General features: G+C 45.7%; 1 protein-coding gene across 5 annotated transcripts in view; it reads left to right on the forward strand.

Moving 5' to 3' along the window:
• DCTN4-p62 (dynactin subunit 4) overlaps positions 1-21,984 on the forward strand; it is a 522,593-nt gene that overhangs the window by 139,978 nt on the left and 360,631 nt on the right. For all 5 annotated transcript variants that reach the window (XM_055067008.1, XM_055067005.2, XM_055067006.2 and 2 more), the window contains one exon: positions 21,593-21,815. In XM_055067008.1, the coding sequence (XP_054922983.1) occupies positions 21,593-21,815 (223 nt within the window). The remainder of the gene's footprint in view (positions 1-21,592; positions 21,816-21,984) is intronic.

Here is a 21,984-nt window from a genome sequence, read left to right on the forward strand (position 1 = left end):
CCTGTAGTATTTGTTGACCTGTCGTTAACAACTCGTGGGTCGCTCGTCGGTCTGTCGGGGGCTGAAGAACGGTGTGGTCTGCCGCTCGGCTAGGGAGACCTCGAGCTGCGCAGTCCGCCTCTTCGTTTCCCCGCAGGCCTTCGTGCCCGGGGCACCAGACGATACCGTGAGTCCATTCTAGTGAGCGACCCAGGATTCGAATGGCTTGTATAGGGAGCGTTCCATTCATGTATAAATGACACGCCGCTTGTGAGTCCGTAAGGACGCGGGCGGACCTTCTCTTGCCCTCGGCGTCGCGAAGTGCGAAAGCGATCGCTGCTGCTTCTGCGCTGCATGTGGCGCGGATGGAGGCAGAGACTACCAGGTTCCCCTGATTGACAACAGCGAGTGTGTATTTGGGCCCGCAACGTGGCGACGAGGGATACGGGCTAGCGTCCGTGTAGTATGTATCTGGGTCTCTGAAGCAGCGTTTGTGCAACATGCGGGCACGCGCTGCTCTTCTCTCCTAATTGTGGGTGGGGTGCATGTTCTTGGGGATAGGGTCTATTGCAATGTTCTCTCTAATGGGGTTAGTCAAGAGTTGTTTCTTCTTTGCAGTACGGAGGTGTCAGCAAGTACCCTAGCCGTTGAAGAAGGTGTCTTCGCTGTTGAGTCGTGTTGAGGCTCTCCCTCTGCGCTATGAGCGTGGCACTTGCTAGCTCCTCAAAGGTGTTGTATACACCTAGCACTAGTAATTTCCTTGTGCTTGTGCTTGTGCTTGACGGTAGCTGTAAAGCCGTTTTATACGCCATTCTTATGAGAGTGTCCATGCGCTCTGTCTCGCTTTTGCGCTTGACTTGATACGGGAGTGCGTACGTGACACGGCTGATGACGAGGGCTTGTACCAGTCTTAAGATATCGTCCTCTGTGAAACCATCTTTGCTGTGCGCTACTCTGGCGATGAATGATGTGGTGCTTCTTATAACGTGATTTAATTTCTCTGAGGCTACCTTTATGCCATTGTTCTCCTGGACGTGCGTACCTAGTAAGCGTGCGGTCAGGACGCGCTTTATAGGTTGCCCAGCAATCTCGAGATGTATAGGCGGGGCTCAATGTTCCTTAGTTTGCTTGGGCCGGACTTGAAGGTACTCCGACTTGTGTGGGGCACACCTCATTCCTGCTGTGGTTAGGTATGACTCGATATGTCCGATAGCTGTGAGTAATGTGTTTTCTCTGCCGCCGTATGAACCCTTGGTTGCCCATAGGGTGATATCGTCGGCATAGAAGGCACATCCGAGTTTTGGGATGTTTTCCAGTTGTACAGCAAGTTTTCTAAGTCCGATGTTGAAGAGGAAAGGAGATATTATTGATCCTTGCGGAGTACCCTTCTGCGGTAGATCATATATGTCTGATTGCAGGCCTGCTATGCCGATGCGGGCTTTGCGGTGGCTGAGAAAAGCCACAGTATAATGGTATACTCGCTCTCCACATCCTATGGCGGCGAGGCCATCTAGGATGGTTTCGTGTGCTATATTATCAAATGCTTTTTCGACGTCAAGGGCTAGGAGTATGTTGTTGTTGCTGCCCGGTTGTGGGTTGAGGACCTCTTCCTTGAGCAGGAGGAAGACATCCTGTGCTGACATGCCTTTCCGAAATCCGTACATGCAATTGGGGTGTAGTCCATGTTCTTCCATGTGTTGTTCTATTTGAGTGAGTACAATTCGTTCAAGAAGCTTGCCCAGGCAAGACGTGAGCGAGATCGGTCGTAATTGATCGAGCCTGCGCGGTTTTCCCGGTTTGGGTATAAGGACTGTGTGAGCTGTAGTCCATTCCTCGGGTAATGTTCTGCCCGGTGTCCATATTTCTTCGTTCAGCTGCTTTGTAAAGGCTAGCAGGGTTTCATCACTTAGGTTTCTCAAGATGGCGTTAGTGATCCCGTCGGGACCCGGTGCCGTGTTTTTCTTGAAGCTCTGTGCCGCCGCATATACCTCCGCATACGTGATGGGTGCATCAAGTATCTTGTTCGGAGGTCTCGGATATTGAGGGTATGGTTTCGGATGCCCGGTCAGGATTCCTGTGTATGTTTGCTGTAGTTCCTGTAAGAGTTCGTCCTGGGTTCCCGGATATTCGCCAACGAGTTTTTGTAGGGTTGTGTTTGTTTCTGTTTTCGTATTTGAAGGATCGATGATGCTGCGGCATATGTTCCACGTCTTTTTGGTGCTTAGAGTGCCTTTAAGCGAATCGCAGAACATGCGCCAATTGTCCCTGTGAACCTTCGGGGCATAATTGCTGGCCTGTTTTGGGACGTTTGATATCCTAAGTCTAAGTTTGCGATTTAGCTTCTCTTTGCGCCATCTTTTTGTGAGGCCTCTGCATGCTTCCCATAAGTGTATCAGATGGTTGTCGATTGCTGGCGTGTCAGTATCGGTTCGGTACACTTTAGTGTTGGCGTCATATAGTTCTTTGATGCGTTGGGCCCACTTCTTGATTGTGGTCAAGCGGCCTTGATGTTCAGGGAAGGGCGGACTTGTATCCAAATCGAGCTGTTGCCTCTCCCTAAACTTAGGCCAATTTGTAATTTTGGCTTTCCCCAGGGGTCGGCGTAGTTTGACCGAGGCGCTGGTGATTTCGATAATGTAGTGATCACTACCCAGCGAGTCGTCTAGGACCCTCCAGCTTGTTCCTACGGTATCGTTGGTGATGGTGAGATCAGGGGTCATGTCCCTGCTGGCGCTGTTTCCTATTCGAGTAGGCGTATCTGGTACAGTAATTAGAGTGTATTTGTGGCGCTTTATGGCTTCTAGGAGCTTGGTGCCTTGGTGTCTGCATTCGAGTAGCCCCATGTGTTGTGCTTTGCAGTGAAATCTCCGGTTATAATTAGGCGATCGCGGTGTTCCAGCAATCCCTGTAGGTGCCGGAACAATGATGCAAAGTCAGCCTTTCTGTCGCGGGGGGGACTGCATACGTTGCATACGACTTGTTTAGGTCTTCCCTTCTTGACAGGCCATATCGTGGTGATGAGATGTGGGATTTCCTCACCGGGGAGCACTCTGAGGGTTGTTGCCAAATCTTTGCGGACGAGCGTGGCCACCCTACGGTAGCTGGGGTTGTTCTGTATTTTATACCCCATAAGTGGCTTCGGTTGCTCTCCCGCCTCTTGCAGGCAGATAATGTCCGGGGGTACTAGCGCCGCCTGTACGTATAGCGAGAGGGATGCGTGCTTGCTTTTAATGTACCTACAGTTCCAAGACCAGATCGTGATGCTTTCGGTTTCCATTTGAGGTTTACGGGCCATGATGGGACTTAGAGGGTATTGTGCTGTCTGTGTCGGAAGTTAGCATGCTACCGTCATCTGTCTGAGAGGGTATTTTACTACTTTTTCGTTTACACTTGGGTTCCTTGGTTAGGGATTCGTTAACGTATTTCTTTAATTCTTGGAATTCTGCAAAAAACTGTTGAAATTGTTGCTGTATTTGTTGTATTATTTGTTGTTGTGATTGTTGCAGTGCTTGTTGCAATTGGTCCTGGGTTACCAGGTTGCTCTCAGACGGTGAGTGCGCCTGAGGCTGCTTTGGCTGTGTTGTTTGGGGGGAGGGGGCAGTTGTGTTTGAAGTGGCGGATGTCTGGTGAGAGTGCTTAGCTGTGGTAATTGAGATTGTGGCGATCGCTCACAGGTCGCAGCGTGTGCCGATTCAAGCATGGCCACTCTTTTCATTAAAGTTTCAATTTTGTGCTCGTAGTCGGTTAGACGCTGTTTTTGCTGTCTATTTTCGTCAATGACTCTCTGGTATTCTGGATTTTGTGTGATCGGTGTGGATGTGTTTCGTGGCTTGGGAGAGACGACTTCCGCCCAGCTTACCTCGTGTGAAGGCTCTGCTTTCTTGCCGAAGGCGACGGGTTCCTTTTGGGTGTCTGTGGTGCCCGATGCTCGGGGCTCGCTGACCGGGAGTGGGAGCGGGATTGGGAGCGGGAGCGTTCCTCGGTATTGACCGGCGGGCCGCGAGTGTCCGCCCTGTAAGTCTCTTCTTCGTCTTCCGAGGCGAACCATCGTGGGGCTTTCGACTTCATCGGGGCTGATGATGGTGTGGGTCGGGGTCGAACCGGTTTGAGTCGCTGCTTGCACGAGTGGTCACCGGTTGGGTGGGCCTTCCCGCACGAGGCGCAGTTTATCTCGCATTTGTGTCCGTCGGTTGGATTAAGCAGTCCGCACAATCTACAGATGGGTCTGTCTGGGTTTGGGCACACGTCGGTACGGTGGCCCTTTTCCCTGCAGGTCATGTAGACTTGGAGCGTCGGTCTAAATGGATAGCAACGGAGTTCACCTCCGTAGTAGTAGTACACAAATCGTGGTAGATGGGGACCAATAAAGGTCAGCGCTGCACTTTGAGTGGCACCGATCATCCTGGCTGTAAGGATTTCCACGCCTTGTGTTCTCACTCTGAGGTGGGCCATGAGGGTTTCGGTGGTTGTGTGCAACGGTATTCCATGTACCACTCCTCTGAGGGTGCCTTCTCCTTGGGCGGTGTATGCGCGCACTGCGTGATTTCTGCCGCTAAGTGTTAAAGTGTGGATGTGTCTTGCTTTTTCGGCGCATAATTCCCGTCTCATAAAGCTCCTTGGGTTGTTGCTTCAAAACGTCTGCAACTGACTTTCACGTCATCGTCCGAGACGAATCTGGTTCCCTTGAGCTGTTTTTTCGGTTGCCCCAAAATGTGAAAGTCTCAAGGCGACAGGTCTGAGCTGTATGGCGGATGTTGCAGCATTTCCTGCTTGAACTTTGCCAGTCGTTTATTAACCACACCAGCGACGTGGGGACGGGCATTGTCGTGGAACAAGATGACCCCTATCGTCAATTTTGCACATAGTTTGTTCTTGATTGCGACATGCAGCCGATCCGGCGTTTCACAATATCGGAAACAATTGATAGCCTCTCAAGATTTAGCAAATTCTATCAGTAATGGCCCCTGACAATCCAAAAATAAAAGTTAGCAATACCTTTCCGGCGGAAAGGACAGCCTTTGCTTTCTTTGGCAGTGGAGAATTTGAATGTTTCCCTCGTAAGCTTTGCCGTCGTGTTTCAGGCTCGTAGTAGTGGCATGATGGTTGGTCTCCGATCACAATTGCAGACAAGAAATCGTCACCCTTATTGTGGTACTAGATCAGATAAGGTAAAGGCAGAGCCGAACTTCTCCGTATTCTGGCGGTGGTTCAAAATCTTGGGCATTCATTGCGCACACCACACAAGAGCCGATAACCGAGATGCTCATGAATTATGACGTGAACGGTGACGATGAACCGAACCATGACTGATGTTCACACGCTCTGCCAGTTCATCGATGCTTATCCTCCGTTCTTGTGTCATCAGCTCATCAACCTTTGCAATTTTGTTAGGGGTGATTGCACGATGGCTTTGGTCCGGTCTGGGATTGTCTTTTCAACTTTTATGTCCTTCTTTGAACCGTTTGTTCTAACGCTTCACAGTGGCCAATGAAAGGCAATGTTCAATGTACACGGCAGCCATACGGTGACTAATTTCTTTGTGGGAAACACCTTCAGCTGTCAAAAACCTCACGGCACCACGCTGCTCAACTTCTGCAGCGTCCATTACCTCACGCAACCATGTTCAACCCAATGTATGAGCGCATTAAAAAACATTTATCCTCACACCTGCGTGTCACTTTTGTAAATGAGAGATGCCTGTGTGCTACACGCAGGCCTTGCAGACAATGAACAGAACCATAATTGCGCAGGGTAGGTAGGCTCACTTTCATTTGACTCGCCCTCGTACATTAGAAATGCGAAGATACAACGGAATATACAAATGTGAAGATACGGCTTGATAAAGGGCAAAATAGTGCCACTGGAAACAAAGTTCACTGCACGTATGCACAAAACTTCGCCACAATATATTTAAACATACGTATAAGTCTCCAATAAATCTACGTATCTAAGAAAAATTCACGGTATATAATGGGTCAAACAAGGCAAATAAACACGTTACACAATCACAGATTCACAGAATCCTAGATTCCTCCCCCATTCCATCCACTCCCCCGATGTATTGTGCGCGACGGAAAGCGGCGCGCTTGCTCCCCGCTTTTCTCCTTTGCGCACACAAGACTGAGTCACCATCATCGGCTGACCCATTCCACCTACCCCCCCCCCCCCCCCCCCCCCTACGCTTTCACTCGCACATACAGCATACGGCGTGCGGTCACGACGTTACCGCCCTTGGACATTATAAAGAGCATGACGGGGCCCAGAGTGTCCATATAATTGCTATCGCAATAACATAATAAGAGTGTCCGGCAGCTGAAGTGTCCCATGGCCCGTCACTTTCTGCAAAAGAAGTAACAAAATAGAAATTTCACCATGCGACAATTCGCTGCGCCGCAACGTTCCCTTTTTTTTTTTTTCCTTTTGTGGGGCGAGGACGCCGTAATGAAAAAATAAACGCAAAGGAAAGTATGTTGGTCACAATCGAAAGCCTACTTTGGGCAACTAATGTGGCTATTAAAGGAATATCGAAGAAAACACGAGATGCTTGGTCCACCAAGAACCATGCGCATATTGCTTGGTATCCTACACCGGCGAGACAAGACTTTCTGGAGAGGTGGGGCTCAAGCGAACGCGGTGCTATCCGTCGAGCCCCCACAGTGATGGCGGCTAGCGACCATTGTTTCTTTTTCTCGTCTGCTAGCCAGAAAGCATTCGAAACTCTGCCATTCGAAAATGCACTCAGGCAGAGAAAACCGAATGCGCACCGAAGTGCGCTGCTTGATGGACGGGGCAACACGAGAAAAACGCATGCGCTCTGGCTGGCTCTGGCAGCGCGCGGGTAGGGGGGCGAGAACAAAAAAACTGAAGAGGCTCAATGTGCCCTCGCGATTAAAAGTCAAAGTAGAAAAAATAAGTAAGAACGTAGTTACCTTGGCTGGCTTTAGTGACTTCACTGGATGCTTCGGCGCAGGTGAAAAAAAATGTTGATGTTCCTTTATGTGACATAACGATACGAATGCACAACGCTTCGTCTCATCGGGCCTCGCTACGGGCTTTGTCAACTTGTCTGATAGTGTGTTCATTTGCCTTGTCTCGTTGTATGGCCCGATGTACGACTTTGGAAAAGTCAATGAACCTTTGGCGTCAAATATTTATGGGAACATTAAACTTACAAAGTTCTGCGATTGAAAATCTATAGCACACGTTTCAGAATGTCAGTGCACCTTTCACGTCAAAAGTTTATGAGAACTTTATACCCATGAAGTTTTGGAATTGACATCCACGCGCTCCGTATATTCCATGATAGTGTAGATTCCGCGGCCTCTGCGAGATGCCGCGGCGAGCCCGTTCGCCATCAAAACGTCCTTGAAACTGTGCTGTATGGGGCTGCTTGCGTTATGTGACTCCCGATGCATGGGCGTTACCGCGAAATCCCGCCCAAGTTCGAAATTTTTGCGGTGAAATGGCTTTTTGAGCGTGAAAAATCGCTCTAGACAAAATCCAGAATGATTTCCGGCGTCGGGGGCTGCTTTGGTAGGCGGGGCATGGACAGCACGAAAAAAATTCGGGGGGGGGGGGGGGGGGTGCTGAAACCCCATAAGCCCCCCCCCCCCCCTGGTGACGCCCCTGTCCCCCATCTACACCAACAGGAAGGGGCTGGAGCCGAATCCACAAGGCTTTACACCACAACAAGGAAGCCATTCCAGAATTATTTGGATCAGATATCAAGTCTATGGATGAGTGTGTCAAGAGTGAAAAGAACCTCCACCATCATTCCACCAGCACAGATATTGGCCGTATCATCCGGATACCTCAACAAAAATTCTGTGCCTTCAGATGTACCTGCAACCTCTGAACGAGCACAGACGACACTGGCCAAAAGAGTTCCGTCAGCTTGCCCTTCGTGAGCTTCCTGGCCTTGCCAAATTCCATTTGTGCCAAGTATAATTTTTTTTTCAATGACTGCAAGCTTTTTCATTCCACATTCTTGTTAGAGATCATTCCTCTTCCTGATCCAAACATTAAAGGTCAACCGATTTTTTGCTCATACTTCATACCAGTCACTGTCTAGAAGCATAACATATCTGTAGCAGTATCTTCTAGTGTACATTGCCATGTGCAATTCCTCTCCTGAAATAGCTGATGCAGCATTGGCGTGTGTCTTGCATTAACCTTTACACTGTGTGCTATGTAGGATTTAACTTTTCTTAATGTTTTTGGCTTTCAGTGCTTGCAAGGTAAAGTGGCTTCTTTCTTGAATGCAAGCTTTCTCATTCCCATATTTAATTCCTAGTCTCATTCAGAATTGCTATTCTTGCTCGACAGCCTCTTTTTGCACAAGCTACATTGAAGTGATGGATTGCAGAATCTGGTTTTGCTGCTGTCCGACTTGGTACTTGTCACCGTGTTACGTTTCTCGTATGTGGGAGCCTGGTCAGTTGCATTGGGAAACTGTCGCTCGAGGCAAGCACCTGCTCCTACAGTCTGCACAGTGACATAGACTGCGAATTTACACGCACCGTGGTTGGTGCTCCCTGTTCCATCTTTTCCTGCTGCTACCGTGTGCAAGTTTTGCTTGTGGCCTTCCTCGCCCATGATTTGGCGTCAACAGAGACTCTCATACATGATTACATGGTTCTAAGTGTATGAAGTTGATATCCACATGTGTTAAAAGGCCTGCGAAAGTGGCTGCAAAATGGTAATGCCCACAAAACTGGCCATGCCCATATTTAGAGAATGTGGGGTACCAAGTGTGAGTTACACATTAGTGGTGGCATGTAAAAAAACAAAAATAAACGTGCAGGTTGGAAAGGAGGTAATGCTAAAATGCCAGGCACTCCATATCGCTGTGTCACTGCACTCGATGTCCATGTCGCAGCAGATGCTTGCGTCACCTGATTGCTTCGCAATGCAAGTTGCTCGACTGTCGGTGCAAACACATGGGACACACTGTCCAACCTGCTTGCACTGCTGGTTGTTGCTTGCTACCAGACTACCATGTGCAACGAAGGCAAGTACTATGCCTGCAGTTGGACGGTTGAATGTGCCGCAAGCGTGTGTGTGTGTATTCTCACTGTTGTCGTGTGGATTGTAGCCAATGTATAGATTGAGCGTTATGTTAGAGTATGCTGAAGTGATTTGATTGCAGTGTCATATCACACCTGAATTGTTCACACATGAATTGCTAAAGAAAATTTACAAACAGGATAGTCTATATAAGAAGTTTGAAAAAAACTCGAGACCCTGATAGGCTTAAGGCTTTTAAAATGTTTAGAAATAAACTGACAGTGGAAATACGCAGTGCACGTGATCAATATCTCTGTAACCAGTTTTGCTGCTCGATGAATAAATGGATGAATTATGGAGGAAATTGAATGGGCTTCTAAACAGATCTACAGGCCCAAACCCAGTAACAAAAATTCATACTCAAGATAAAGAACTCACAGGCACTGATTTAGCAAATGCATTCAACAGCTACTTCACAGAGATAACTAGTAATTTCGTTGATTCTAATACTCTTCATATAAGAAAAGAGAAGTCAATGTTCTTAACACCAACATAAGTATCAGAGGTCATGTCGGTTTTCATGGGGCTAAATAATAGTAAATGTTGTGACGCAGACGGAATTGTGATAAAACCAGTGAAGTTTGTGATAGGAGACATAGCAGAGTGCTTAGCTCACATATATAACCTTTGCTTATCTCAAGGAACATTTCCGGGGCAAATGCAACTCGCCAAAGTGAGCGTATTGCACAGAAAAAGTAGTAAGAATGATTTTATAAATTTTAGACCAGTATCCATACTACCCGTTTTCTCAAAAGGATTTGAAAAAATGGTTCTTACTAGAATGACAAATTTTAGCGAACAATGCAATATCATTCACGGCGCGCAGTATGGCTTCCGGAAATATTGATCAACAGAAATGGCACTGTTAGAACAAAAAAAATTTTTCCTGGAATCACTTGAAAATAAAGAAGTAGCCCTTATATACGTAGATTTCACGAAAGCTTTCGATTATTTAAATCACTCTATCCTGCTAAAGAAACTTGAAATGTACGGATTCCGCGGAACGGTTCTATCACTGCTGACGTCCTACCTTAGTGAGCTCGGGCAGTACGTATATTTAAATGGCTGCTCTTCTAATAAATTCCCAATTTCTGCTGGCATACCTCAAGGGAGTATTCTGGGCCCATTTTTGTTTAACTTATATTTGAATGACATTGTTAACGTCGATCATATGGTGAAATTTGTCATTTATGCTGATGATGTGACACTGTTATTCTCTGCAGAAAGTATGGATGAGCTGATTCTGAGAGCGAACAGAACGCTTGTGAAATTAGATACATGGGCACAACTTAACAAATTGAAAATAAACGTTAGTAAAACGAAGGCTGTCATATACCGTGCGAAAAACAAGAAAATTAACATTACCTCAGACATTAAGCTGCAAAACTCAAAGGTAGAACTAGTAAGCACATTTAAAATACTTGGAGTGTATTTCAGCGAAAATATGACCTGGGACATTCATATCGACCACGTTGTGTCAAAACTGTCTCGCATCGTTAGATTGACATACGCCAACAGATACATTTTACCGTCAAAGGTTAAGCTTCTATTGTACAATGCGCTGTTCTACTCACATATGAAATATTTCCAATTAGTTTGGGGGAACACAACAAAAGGTAATTTGCAAAGAATCATGATATTACAAAAAAAAATGTTACGAAATATTGAAAACGTCCCCCTGAGTCACCCTTCCCAACCTCTGTTCTTGAAGTACTGTGTAATGAAAATAGATGAGCTATATCCGCATTGCCTGTGTTCACGTTATAAGCTTGAAGTAAAAAATAACAGCTATTCCCTACTATGGTTGGCATCGCTTTCTAAAAGGACCACACCTTATGAGAATCGAAACATACAGCCATGGCTAATCAAAACGTGCAGAACCGGATACGGACTACAAATGGTAAACAGAACGCTACCGCATTTGCTAAATTTCTGCCATAACAACGGTTTCACTCCCGAAACAGCATCGAACCAGAAACTGAAATTGTTCTTCTGTGACAAAGCTCCTTTCCCATGACAGAATTTCATGTGGTTTTTTCATCTCTGCGCATGTCACTATACGCATTGCAATTTAATGTACTGTTTCATACTACACCAATATGTGCCGTTTTATTTTTCATTTTTTCCTTCATTATGTAGCACTTTTTACTTGCAGTTTATTCATGTTTGTGCGTTTCCTTTAACATTGGTCTATCACGCAGTTAACAAACTTTTTATTTCTATAGTTACTTATTCTCACTGTTATCGACAAGTTATTGCTGCATTACTATTACTATTTGTTCGTGGTTTTTATGTTGCCATGCGAAAAGTGTTTCTGTTTCTTCTATTTTGTACTCCGGGGAGCTGGGAACTAGTCAAGCTGATTTGTCAGCTTTTTTTCCCGCACTCCCTCACTTCATGAGTGAAATAAAATAAAGATTATTATTATTTCAATCTGTCCCACTTGGTCATGGCTGCAGTGTTACATTTCTCGAATGTGGCGGCCTGGTCAGTTGCATGGGGCAACGGCCTCTCGAGGTAAGCACCTGCTCCTGCAGTCCGCACAGCGACGCAGACTCCCTGTTTACATGTACTGTGATTGGTGCTCCCTGTTCGTCCTTTCCTGCTGGAGCCGTGGGTAAAGTGTGCTTGTGGCCTTCTTCGGCTGCGATTTGGCGTGAACGGAGACTACCATACATGATTACATGGTCCGAAATGTATGAAGTTGATAGCCGGGTGGAAAGGCCTGCAAAAGTGGCTGCAAGACGGTGATGCCCATACTGATAATGTGGGGCGCCAAGTATGAGTTACACATTAGTGGCCCTCGAAAGAACAAAAAGAAACGTGCAGGTTGGAAAGGAGGTAACGCTAAAATGCCGGGCACTGTGTTGGCTGCGGCAGCAGATGCCTTGTGTCACCCGATTGCTTCGCAATGCAAGTTATGGCGATTGTCGATGCAAACAGGTGGGGCATGCGCTGCTGATTGTCGCCCGTTGCCAGACTGCCATGTGCAGTGACGAAAGTGAGCAGTTTACGAGCTCCCGTTAATGGTATCAGTGCATCTCGACATGCAAATTTTATTTCTGCTCTTGTACGAGAAGGTGCACTACTTTTCTTCTGCCAATAAAGTTGCACGTACTGTTCACTCACTTGTTGCTTGTTTGTATGGGCGTCAGTAGAGGGTCTTTAGTCACCTGGTAATTAAAACGCGGCAGCTGAGGCATGCAGCAAAGCCAGCAAGGCGTGCATGGCATGTACCCAACATACGCCACTGGCAGAAAGCGGCCATATTGGATGTTGCACTTTAAAAAAATTGCATTTCCGCTTTTTGTTGAAGTAGTGCCATCTGTCGGGCCCCCCGCTAAGTTCCATGCGCTGCCGCTTCTTATTTTCGTTACAGTGTACTAGAATAGGGCAGTGAAGCGACCGTCGGGGGCTGTGCCTTGACAGAGCTGTCACAGTAGGTGGTGAACATAGCGGCGGCACTACAGTCGCCGACTACACTATTCCCCTTGACAACACGTGCGCAAGATTTGGCGTAGGGACGCTGTTTCGGCTACGTGCTTCTTTATTTAGTGCGTGTTTTTCAACACAGTTCGTGTATGAACGGTGACTCCTTGCTTCAGCAATGGGTAAGCAACGCTTGAACCATTGCTACGCCTCTGCATGTAGCGCTGGATACACTCGAGCTGACGCTACAAAGAAGCCCTCGCTTTTCAAGGCACCTGCGGACCCTGAACGACGGAGCCTATGGAAAGCGAAACCTGCACAGAGCGGATAAACCACTTATGGAGGATTGTGCAGTTTGCGAACTACACTTTGAGCTGCACTGTGTTGTCAGGGGCTATGTGCATGTAATCAACGGCGAAGAAGTTCGTCTACCGCGAGGAAAGCCTACGTTTTCGTCAGACTCCATGCTAACAATCTTACCGAATGCCCCGGCGTACTTAAGCAAGCGCGTGGTGCCGAGAAGGAACGAGAAAAAACGCAAGGCTGAAGAGATCAACAGACCAGCTAAAAAGGTACTGTTCTCGAGTGCTGAAGAGCGTCAAACTGTGGACGAGCCTACCGATGTTTGTGAGATAATTTGTGTGTACGAGCACGAAAGTGATGTAAATTCTGCCGTCACTGTCACCGCGCTTAAGAAAGCAACCCCGCCTAATAAGCACTGGGTTCTGCATGAGATGCATGATGTGGAATGAATTTGTTTCACTTCGTGCAACTTTGACGCCGTCACAGGTGAAGTGAGTCGAAAGGGCCGTATTTTGCACAGAGGATAGCTCTGGTGGTTTTCGTGTGAAGACATTTTTGCGTGGTAAGCTGGTGGCAGAATCATCACTGACAACAGTGCAGGACGCAATGGATGCTTTGCAAGAAGCCAATGAGATGTATCTGTGTAAGGGTGCTGCTGCGAACGAAGAGGTACTTTTGATGAGCAGTCTTACAGACCGATTGCGTAACTAAGTAGAAAACAAGTGGAAAGCCGCTTTCAGCATAAATTGCCTTGGTAGAACCACCAGGGCTGGAACACCGTGTGTTGCGTGCAAATAGTTGAGAAAAGTGCTTCTGACCTGCTGGTCACGTCTCCTAAGTCGGATGTCGCTAGAATGTGCGCCAAAGAGAACATCGCAGAAGTTGCAAGCATGCACGCGCAAGAACAAGCGCCTTACATCAAAGATAACGAAGCTCAGCGAAGACCTCAGTAAGATGAAAGCCAATAGTGCTGCGACCAAAGAAGTGCTTGCCAAAAAGATAAAGCATCTCTCATCGAAGCAGCAGCTTGCTGTTAGGCAGTGTTTTGAAGCTTCAAGGAGGAAAAGTCCATGTTGGATTATCTACGAGAAAGAGTGGATTTTGGAGTGCGTACTACTTAAAATGCGTAGCCCAAAACTTTACAAATACATGCGAAAGCAGGCGATTCTAACCCTGCCAAGTGAAACGACTATAAAGAAATACACATTTGAATACAGGAGTGGTTACGGGTTTATTGAACAAATGCTGATTGCACTAAAAAAGAAAACGGTGCCACTAGATGAACTTCACAGGCATGGAGGCATTATCATTGATGAAATGAAGCTCTCCGACCACCTTCCAGTGACCACAGGAGGAAAAATTGAAGGTTTTGTCAACCTTGGAGCATACACACCTGAGGATTAAAAGACCTTGCCATGCAATCATGGCATTGTTGTAATGTTTGTGCCCTTTGTAGGCAGTTGGACGCAGATGCTTGGTGTCTTTGGTAGCCATGAAAATGTCAAGGGTGAATTGCTTGCGAAAATTTGGCTTGAGGCCACAGTACTCGCAGAAAAAGCTGGGCTTCTTATAGACTGTATAACATGTGATGCAGCCTCTTGGAATAGGAAGATGTGGAGAGCTTTAATGTAAAGGCATCAATGAAAGAAGTTATCTGCAAGAAGCAACACCCAGTTGACAGTAGCCGGTTCCTTTATTTTTTTTTTTTTCTGTCTTCCCTCATCTTGTCAAGAATATTCACAACCGGCTTCTAGGCACGACTTTCAAGACAACGGAAGAACAGGTGTCCATACAATTTGTGAAGGAAGCCCTCACACTTGACAACAGTCCACTTGCATTGAGGGCAATGCCTGACATATCAACTGTTCATGTTGCACCAAACAACTTCTAAAAAATGAGAGTGAGTTATGCCTTTCAGCTCTTTGGACAGGGACCTCTGCAAGCATTCTTTCTTTTTCAGACACAACTGGAGAAAAGCTGTGGCAGCATAGAAGCTATTGCAAAATTATTTTCAAGATTGAAGTCGCTGATTGCTGTAATGACTTCTAGGTATCCAGCAGAAGCTCTCGCACCCAATTCTACCAGTGTACAAAAGATCCATGATATGCTTGAATTTCTGAACACATGGGAGCGTCACACTGACAAGAGGCATTTTCTCAGTGACTCAGCGGCAGAAGGACTGAGGGTAACACTGACAAGTATGACACTCGAGCTTCTTGACTACTTGAACAAAAAAAAGTGGAATTAAAATATTTGCTAACTTCAAGGCTTAGTCAGGATAAAGTTGAGAACTTTTTCGGTGTAGTGAGACTTTCATCGGGCTGCAACAGTCATCCAACGCTGCAGCAGTTTCTACTGACTGTTCACTGTCTTTCGTTTTACAACTTGACACGAAGCGTCACGGGCAGCAATGAAGAGGATGATGTGATCAACTCTCTTCTTGAGGCAACCTACAGAGAAGAGGGTACCGCTAAGGGAAAGCTTTTAGAAACAGTGAAGCTGTACAGAGAGGAAAATACAGAGGTTCTGACTACATCTTTGCCAGCAGAAACTGATGAACATGTGTATCATGTGAAGAGAAGCGAGTCAAGATTAATATATTACATCTCAGGCTGTGTGGAAAAAAAAGTGCGGGCTGCCGACCAAATGTCGTGATTGCATTGCCCGCCTCTTGCTGTCAACTGAGCAAGGGCGCTTGTTGGCTGCTTCTGCCTTTGTGCAGTTAAAAGATCAGGGTGGTTTGTTGTACATTTCAGTTGTACTTTTTACATTTATTACACACCTAGAGGATTTTTTCACTAGTTGTGTCTCTACTAAGAAGTTGCACAGTGAGAGTGTAATGGATATCCTGGATATGATTCATTCTTCCAGGCCTTAAGTATTGGTTGCAAAGCGCATGCAGAATGCTTGCCACTCCGTGTTGTCGGCTTTTATGTCCCAACCAGGCTCCACTTTTTTGTAAAGGGGCTGAACAAAGCCAACACCTCCAAGCGCAAGTCATCTAAGCACTTGAAGTTAAGCAGGCTGAATTGAATGCGTGTCAAACCATTAATCTGACTGGTATGCTAGTATTTCTGAGTGATGACTGCAGCTCAGTTAACCTTTGTATTGTGTGTACAGCACTGTTGCTTATCTGTATTGTGAATTTCTTTAAATCTTTCAGTGGGTGTCGCTTTTATATATTTGTACTTATTTAACCATGGCATTCCTAAAGATGTTTATTTCTATTGTGCATTTTTGTATTAAGTTCTCAATTTCGTTGTACCATGGAAAACCTATTAATGTACTAAAATCATTGTATATTTGTGTATGTTAATAACTTCTGCATTGTCTCGACCTGGAACATATTGTATATTTCTGTTGTGCATTCTAATAGTATGTGAATTCTTGGCATACTCATACCACGGAAGTGTGCAATAAAACTTTGATGACAATCATTATCTGTTGCAGTTTTTTTATTTATTTCATCTCGTCTATTCATACCAGTAAACACTGCGCGCGGCGTGTACCGTCATTTGCAAACGGTGCAAGAAAGCATCTTTGCATCGCGATTTTGGCTAAAATACAGAAAGAGTTAATTTCAAAACCTAGAAAAATTCATTTCACTTAACAGGCGTGTCCTGGTTGCGAATGAATGAAAGAAGTTGCGGAAGTAGCCTTTAGAGTCCACATGCAGCGTACACTTCGATGCGCGCCTCCCCGTAGTCACCGATCACAGCGCCGCCGCTATTTTCGCCACCGCGATAGTCGCGCAAGGAGCGCGGTCGTTCCACTGCCAATTCTAGTACACTGTATTTTCGTGCTACTGTGGAAGGCACAGTTTCCCTTCTCTAAAGTTGGTTCTTTATTCTATGGCGGAAATGCGCCACGGGAGCAGCGGTAGCAGTGTCACTTGAGACGAAGCTGCAAATTGTGCAAGGCTAAAAATACGAGCTCGCGCAGTCAGTGATATAGATGATTCTGAAAACCATGAGCGCCACTTTCGTGAAGGCAAGAACCAGTGACCATGCCGATGAACGGAAACGGTGGGCTTTGTGCGCCTGGCCGAAACCCCCGCGTGTGAAACCAACACGGTGGTAGCCGCTAACATTACTGAACTCTGGGAGCACATCACTACTGGTGATAAAATAGGTGGTGCTTTGATGGAGGAGTTCTGAGTACAGATAGCGCTGCCTCGTTCTGCGAAGAATCTCCAACGGGGCAATCGTCATGACAGATGGTGGCATTGTCTGACAGAGGTGGCGAGATTGACAATGACCGTCTTTGACATGGACCCCAATATTCACGCAAAGTGTACTGTCGTCGGTAGAGGCGCGCATTGATTTCATGCAGGCTAAATTATAGCTACCAGTGTTCGCACAGCCGCTCGGTGCGATGCACACCGCAGTTGTGAACATGAAACTTCTGCAAAAGCAAGAGCAGATTTCTGACTGTTTGAGCGCGCCTAATGCTTGAAACGCTATTTAGAGGTATAAATAAACGTTTCATTCTTCATAGCCTTTTTTCTACAATGTCAATTTCTTTATCGTATGTGGCAAATTTGGTTTCGGAGCTACGGAGGTATGTTCGGCAGGTTTTTCAGGGTGTCTACCAATCGAATATTGAATAGTCTAGAAATGCTCAGGGAAAACTCAGGGAATTGGTGCTTCTATCATGGAAAATGATCTAATTTTATCGATAGGGAACGTAAGGTGCTGTAATGGTGGCTCGAGTAACAGAGACGAATCGTAACGAATCGTCTTTGACGCCGTGTAGTCGGCTGGAGTTGCTAGTGTGCAGTCAACGACCGGCTTTACGGTGGCCCGATAATTCGGACTGCTTCGGGGCACCACCACGTACCCCATAGAGTCAATCTTTAAGAACGTCTGAAATTTTGGGTGCAAGTAGCCATTGCAGACCGATTTTACGGAGTTTTTGCCGTGACCGCGGGTCCAAAATGGCAATCAAGCCACTACCGCCGCCATTTTGATTACCTCGCCGCCTCGAACCTGTGCTCTCGCAGGCAGTTCGGCTGGCAGCTGCAGCCAACACCGTGGAAACGCTAGGCCTAGCTGCTTCGACGTTCGCTGGTAAGCCTCTTACCGTTCGGTGCCGTGTTGGCCGCTGTCAGCAATGGCACCGACTCCGCCTTTGTGGTCCTCGCGATTGGCTTCGAAGCGCGGAAAGCACGGCGCGTTGCATGATGTTGGTTCCCGAAAGTCAGCTTCGCTTCAATACAGAAATATTACGCGGTAAAGCTTAACAACCATGGGAAGGGCAATTGTCACGGCACACAGTATGTATTCCTTATTTATTTATTTATTTATTTATTTATTCGGTACACCTACATCGCCTGCACGGCATTATCATAGGGGGGGTTAAAATACAGGTGGTCACAATGGAAAAATATTCAGCAACATCAAAAGAATACATCAGTAAATACAAAATTCTTTAAGCCCTGAAATTCGCAATAGCGGAAGACAAACTAACAAATTACCAAACAAAGTAAGTAACAAAGTAGCTAAAAAAAAGAGAACAGTAGCGTATGTACAGAGATGAATAACATAACATTCAAAGAATATGGCCCTCAATAGCATTTTTAATACTAGATGCTGCCATCACTCATTCCAATCGTTAATCCTGTTAGAAAAAAATGAATACCTAAACACATTTGTACGGCACTAATAAGGTCTAATTTTGTTATCGTGGTCACTCCTAGACGTATTGTAGTGCGGCTCCTTGATGAACATTGTTTTGTTGATACCAGTTTTACTTTTGTATGTATTGTAAAGGAATTTCAATCTAAGTATTTTCCTGCGTGAAGAGAGAGTTTTACAACCCAACCCTTCCCGTATTCCGGTTCCTCTGATAGTAAAATTATAATTTCATGTTGCGAAGCGTGCTGCTTGCTTCTGGACGCATTCTATTTTTTCTGTGAGGTTTTTAGTGTACGGATTCCAGGTAAAACTTGGTGCTGGGCTAGTTGGTGATGCATTCTTTAAAACTGATGGTAGCGCTAAAAAGACGGACACAAGATGAAAAGACGACAGGACGTTTCCTCGCGTCGTGTCGTCTTTTCATCTTGTGTCCGTCCTTTTAGCGCTACCATCAGTTTTAAAGGATCCCAGGTAACGCATGCATATTCTAGAATAGGCCTGACGTTTGTTAAATACAAGGTTGCCTTCAGTGATGAAGGAGAATGCTTAAAATTTCGTCGGAAAAAGTGAAGACGGTCAGACGCGCTAATTCAGTTATCATTAGTCCAGTCCAATGTTTCAGAAAATGTAGCTACAAGGTATTTAACATGCTGAGTGGTACTGAGTGCAATATTATTTACACAACAGGAACTGGGAAATTTTTTTGTTTTCTTTGTAAACTGCACATGGTAGCATTTACCGGCATTCAGCGTCATCTGCCACCGGTTGCACCAGAAAGACACTTTTCAGGGTCATCCTGTAAGACAGACATATCGGCATGGCATTCACTGTACGGTACATGAACGATACATGACATAGTCGTCGGCATACAGTCTAATGGTTGATTTAAGGCCTACTACTAAATCATTAGTGTAAACAAGGAACAAGAGTGGCCCAAGCACAGAGCCCTGAGGCACTCCCGATAGCACGTGCATTGGAGCTGATGTCACCCCATTAATAACAACTTGCTGTTTTCGCAAGTGTAAATAAATCCCTTATCCAGCAGAGAATATGTTCAGGAATGCCTAGGAATTATAATCTTAAGCAAAGCAGATTGTGCGAGATGACATCAAATGCTTTCCGCACATCAAGGAAGAGTGCATCTATTTGTTCACCATGGTCCAGGCCGAGTGCAATGTCATGCATGAATTTGGTTAGTTGTGTTATGCACGAAAAACCAGAGCGGAACCCATGCTGAGCCGAGGTGAAAAAGTTATTTGCTTGAAAATGCTTCTTAAGATTAGAGTACAGGACATGTTCAAGCGTCTTACAGCAAACGGAAGTTAAAGATACAAGCCTGTAATTGCCTAAGTGTGTACGATCACCCTCGTTAAATATCAGAGTCACGTTGGCTGTCTTCCAATCTTCGGGCAGCTTTTGAATATCTAGTGACTTGTTAAATAATGTTACTAAAAAAGGCACTATCTGTCTTGAACAGTGTTTCAAAACATGATTAGAAATTTCATCGGGTCCATGAGCTGAATGCAGGTTCAAATTAAACTCCAGTACTGCCTTGCTCACGGCAATGTTTTTCATTTGCGGTAATCGTGTCGGTGTGTCAGAAATCGCAGCGCTACATGACTTTGTAAAAACTGAATGAAAATACCTGTTAAAAGCTTCTGCTTTTCTTTTGTCTTTCTTAATTAGGTTACCATCATTTGCGATGGCCGGGATGCCAGTGTCATCCTTCTTGTTGATCTTGATATACCGCCAGACCTCTTTGGGATTCGTTTTGAGTTTATCTGCTAAGGCTTGTAGATATGCATTCTTCGCAACCTTCAATTCGCTTTTAAGTTTTGTGCTGATATCCCTTAGCTTTGTGTACAAGTTCGGGTTTTTTGTTTCGCAATATATTTTGTAAGTTCGTGATTTTTTCTGAGTTGATGAACGTAAAGCCTTATTAATACAAGGTTTATCTTTGCGGCGCTTAGCCGAAACCACATTAGACGGAACATTATACGCGCATGCACTCACAATCTCCTGTCACAGCACAAGCACTGATATGCCTAATAAGTGTACTGGCAGGCCTTCAGAGCTTTTCAGATGCGCCTGTGGAGATTCCAGCCCTAAAGGGCAGTAAAAGACATGCATTCAGTTTTTCGAATTGACCAACTTTTCGGACGTTTTCACGGCCCCTAGGTAGTCCGAAAAATCGTATGTTGACTGTACAACTAAGAGGATGCTTCAAATGGTCTGTGGGTGGAACACGTGCCGGAAGGACGACAACAGAAAGGAACTACGCATTCAGAAATACAGGAAAGGAAGCGTGCCGCCGCTTCTTTGGAGGAGCTTGAGCTCAAAAAACAAAGCGTCAGCTGACGCCAAGATGCAGGTGTCCCTCATCCAAACCAAAATAAACTCTTTAAAGCAGGGAAACGCAACACTCAAGTGTTGTGCGGGGACTGAGAGCATGGCAGGACAGTTGAGATTGGCGATTACCAGCTCTTGAGAGAGAATCTTAGTTGTGACAAAGTTCGGGCCTCATACCTATAAGCTTGCTATCAGTTTATAGAAATAGCTCATATTCTAAAAGATTTGCTTCAGTATGCATCTCCTTTTTATTCGTGTATTTAAGAATTTTCAATTCAATTTGCAATGGGTTTTACCATTTTTTCAAATATATTTTATTCACTGTGCGTTTCTTGCTTGTTTTTCCTTTATGAATGAACACTACTCCTTACTATTCTAACTGGATTAAGTCACTATTCGAAAATGATTACATCGTTTTGTTTATTTTTTAACATGCTTACTAGGGAGTGACAGCATTGGGCAACATGGTGTCAGCCCGTCTTGATATAAAACAAAGTTCTGTGTCCCTCAGGAAATTTTGCAAAGGCACTCAGGCAAAACCTGGAAAACTCGGGGAAATTGCAAATGTCAACTTGGTAGACACCCTGTCTTTTTCTTCTTTTTTTTTACGACAGTCCAGATATGGCGATGATTGGTTATAACGATTGTATTTTTAATTCTTGATATTGTTATAAGTAGACTGCACTATATATGCCAAACACAAGAGGAGCAGTGCCCTCTGAAACGGGCAGCCCAGCCAGTGCCATTGAAACCTTAACACCATTGAAATACACAGGAGAGCAAGCTCCTTAAAGCCCTAAGACAAGGAACCCATGTGATTGCCTGCACAGGTGCTCGACGTGCTTTGAGTGCCCAAGCTGTGGACACACGCTGTCGGTGCGTGCCACCACCATCCAGGTGCAGACGCCCGAGGAACCCGGCAAGGCGGTGGCCAAGAAGGTCTACTACATGGCCTGTGGCCTCTGCCGATGGGCCACCAAGGATGTCGGCCTGCCCGACCAGCCATTAGCCACGGGCAGCTGGCAGGAGTACGAAAACCCATGGAGCAAACGGGTGAGTTCCACAGATGTTTCATGTTTCAACCATTATGCATATCAGCGATGATTGTCTAGGTGAAGCAGTCATAGGGACTGTGTGATTTGGCAAGTCTGTTCTGTGGGAGCTCACTAGGTGGAGGAAGTACGTATGATGAAAGGGGGCAAGTTGTCTTCCACCCAGATTG

This window comes from Dermacentor andersoni, chromosome 6 (genome assembly GCF_023375885.2).
Source record: "Dermacentor andersoni chromosome 6, qqDerAnde1_hic_scaffold, whole genome shotgun sequence".
Taxonomy (NCBI): domain Eukaryota; kingdom Metazoa; phylum Arthropoda; class Arachnida; order Ixodida; family Ixodidae; genus Dermacentor; species Dermacentor andersoni.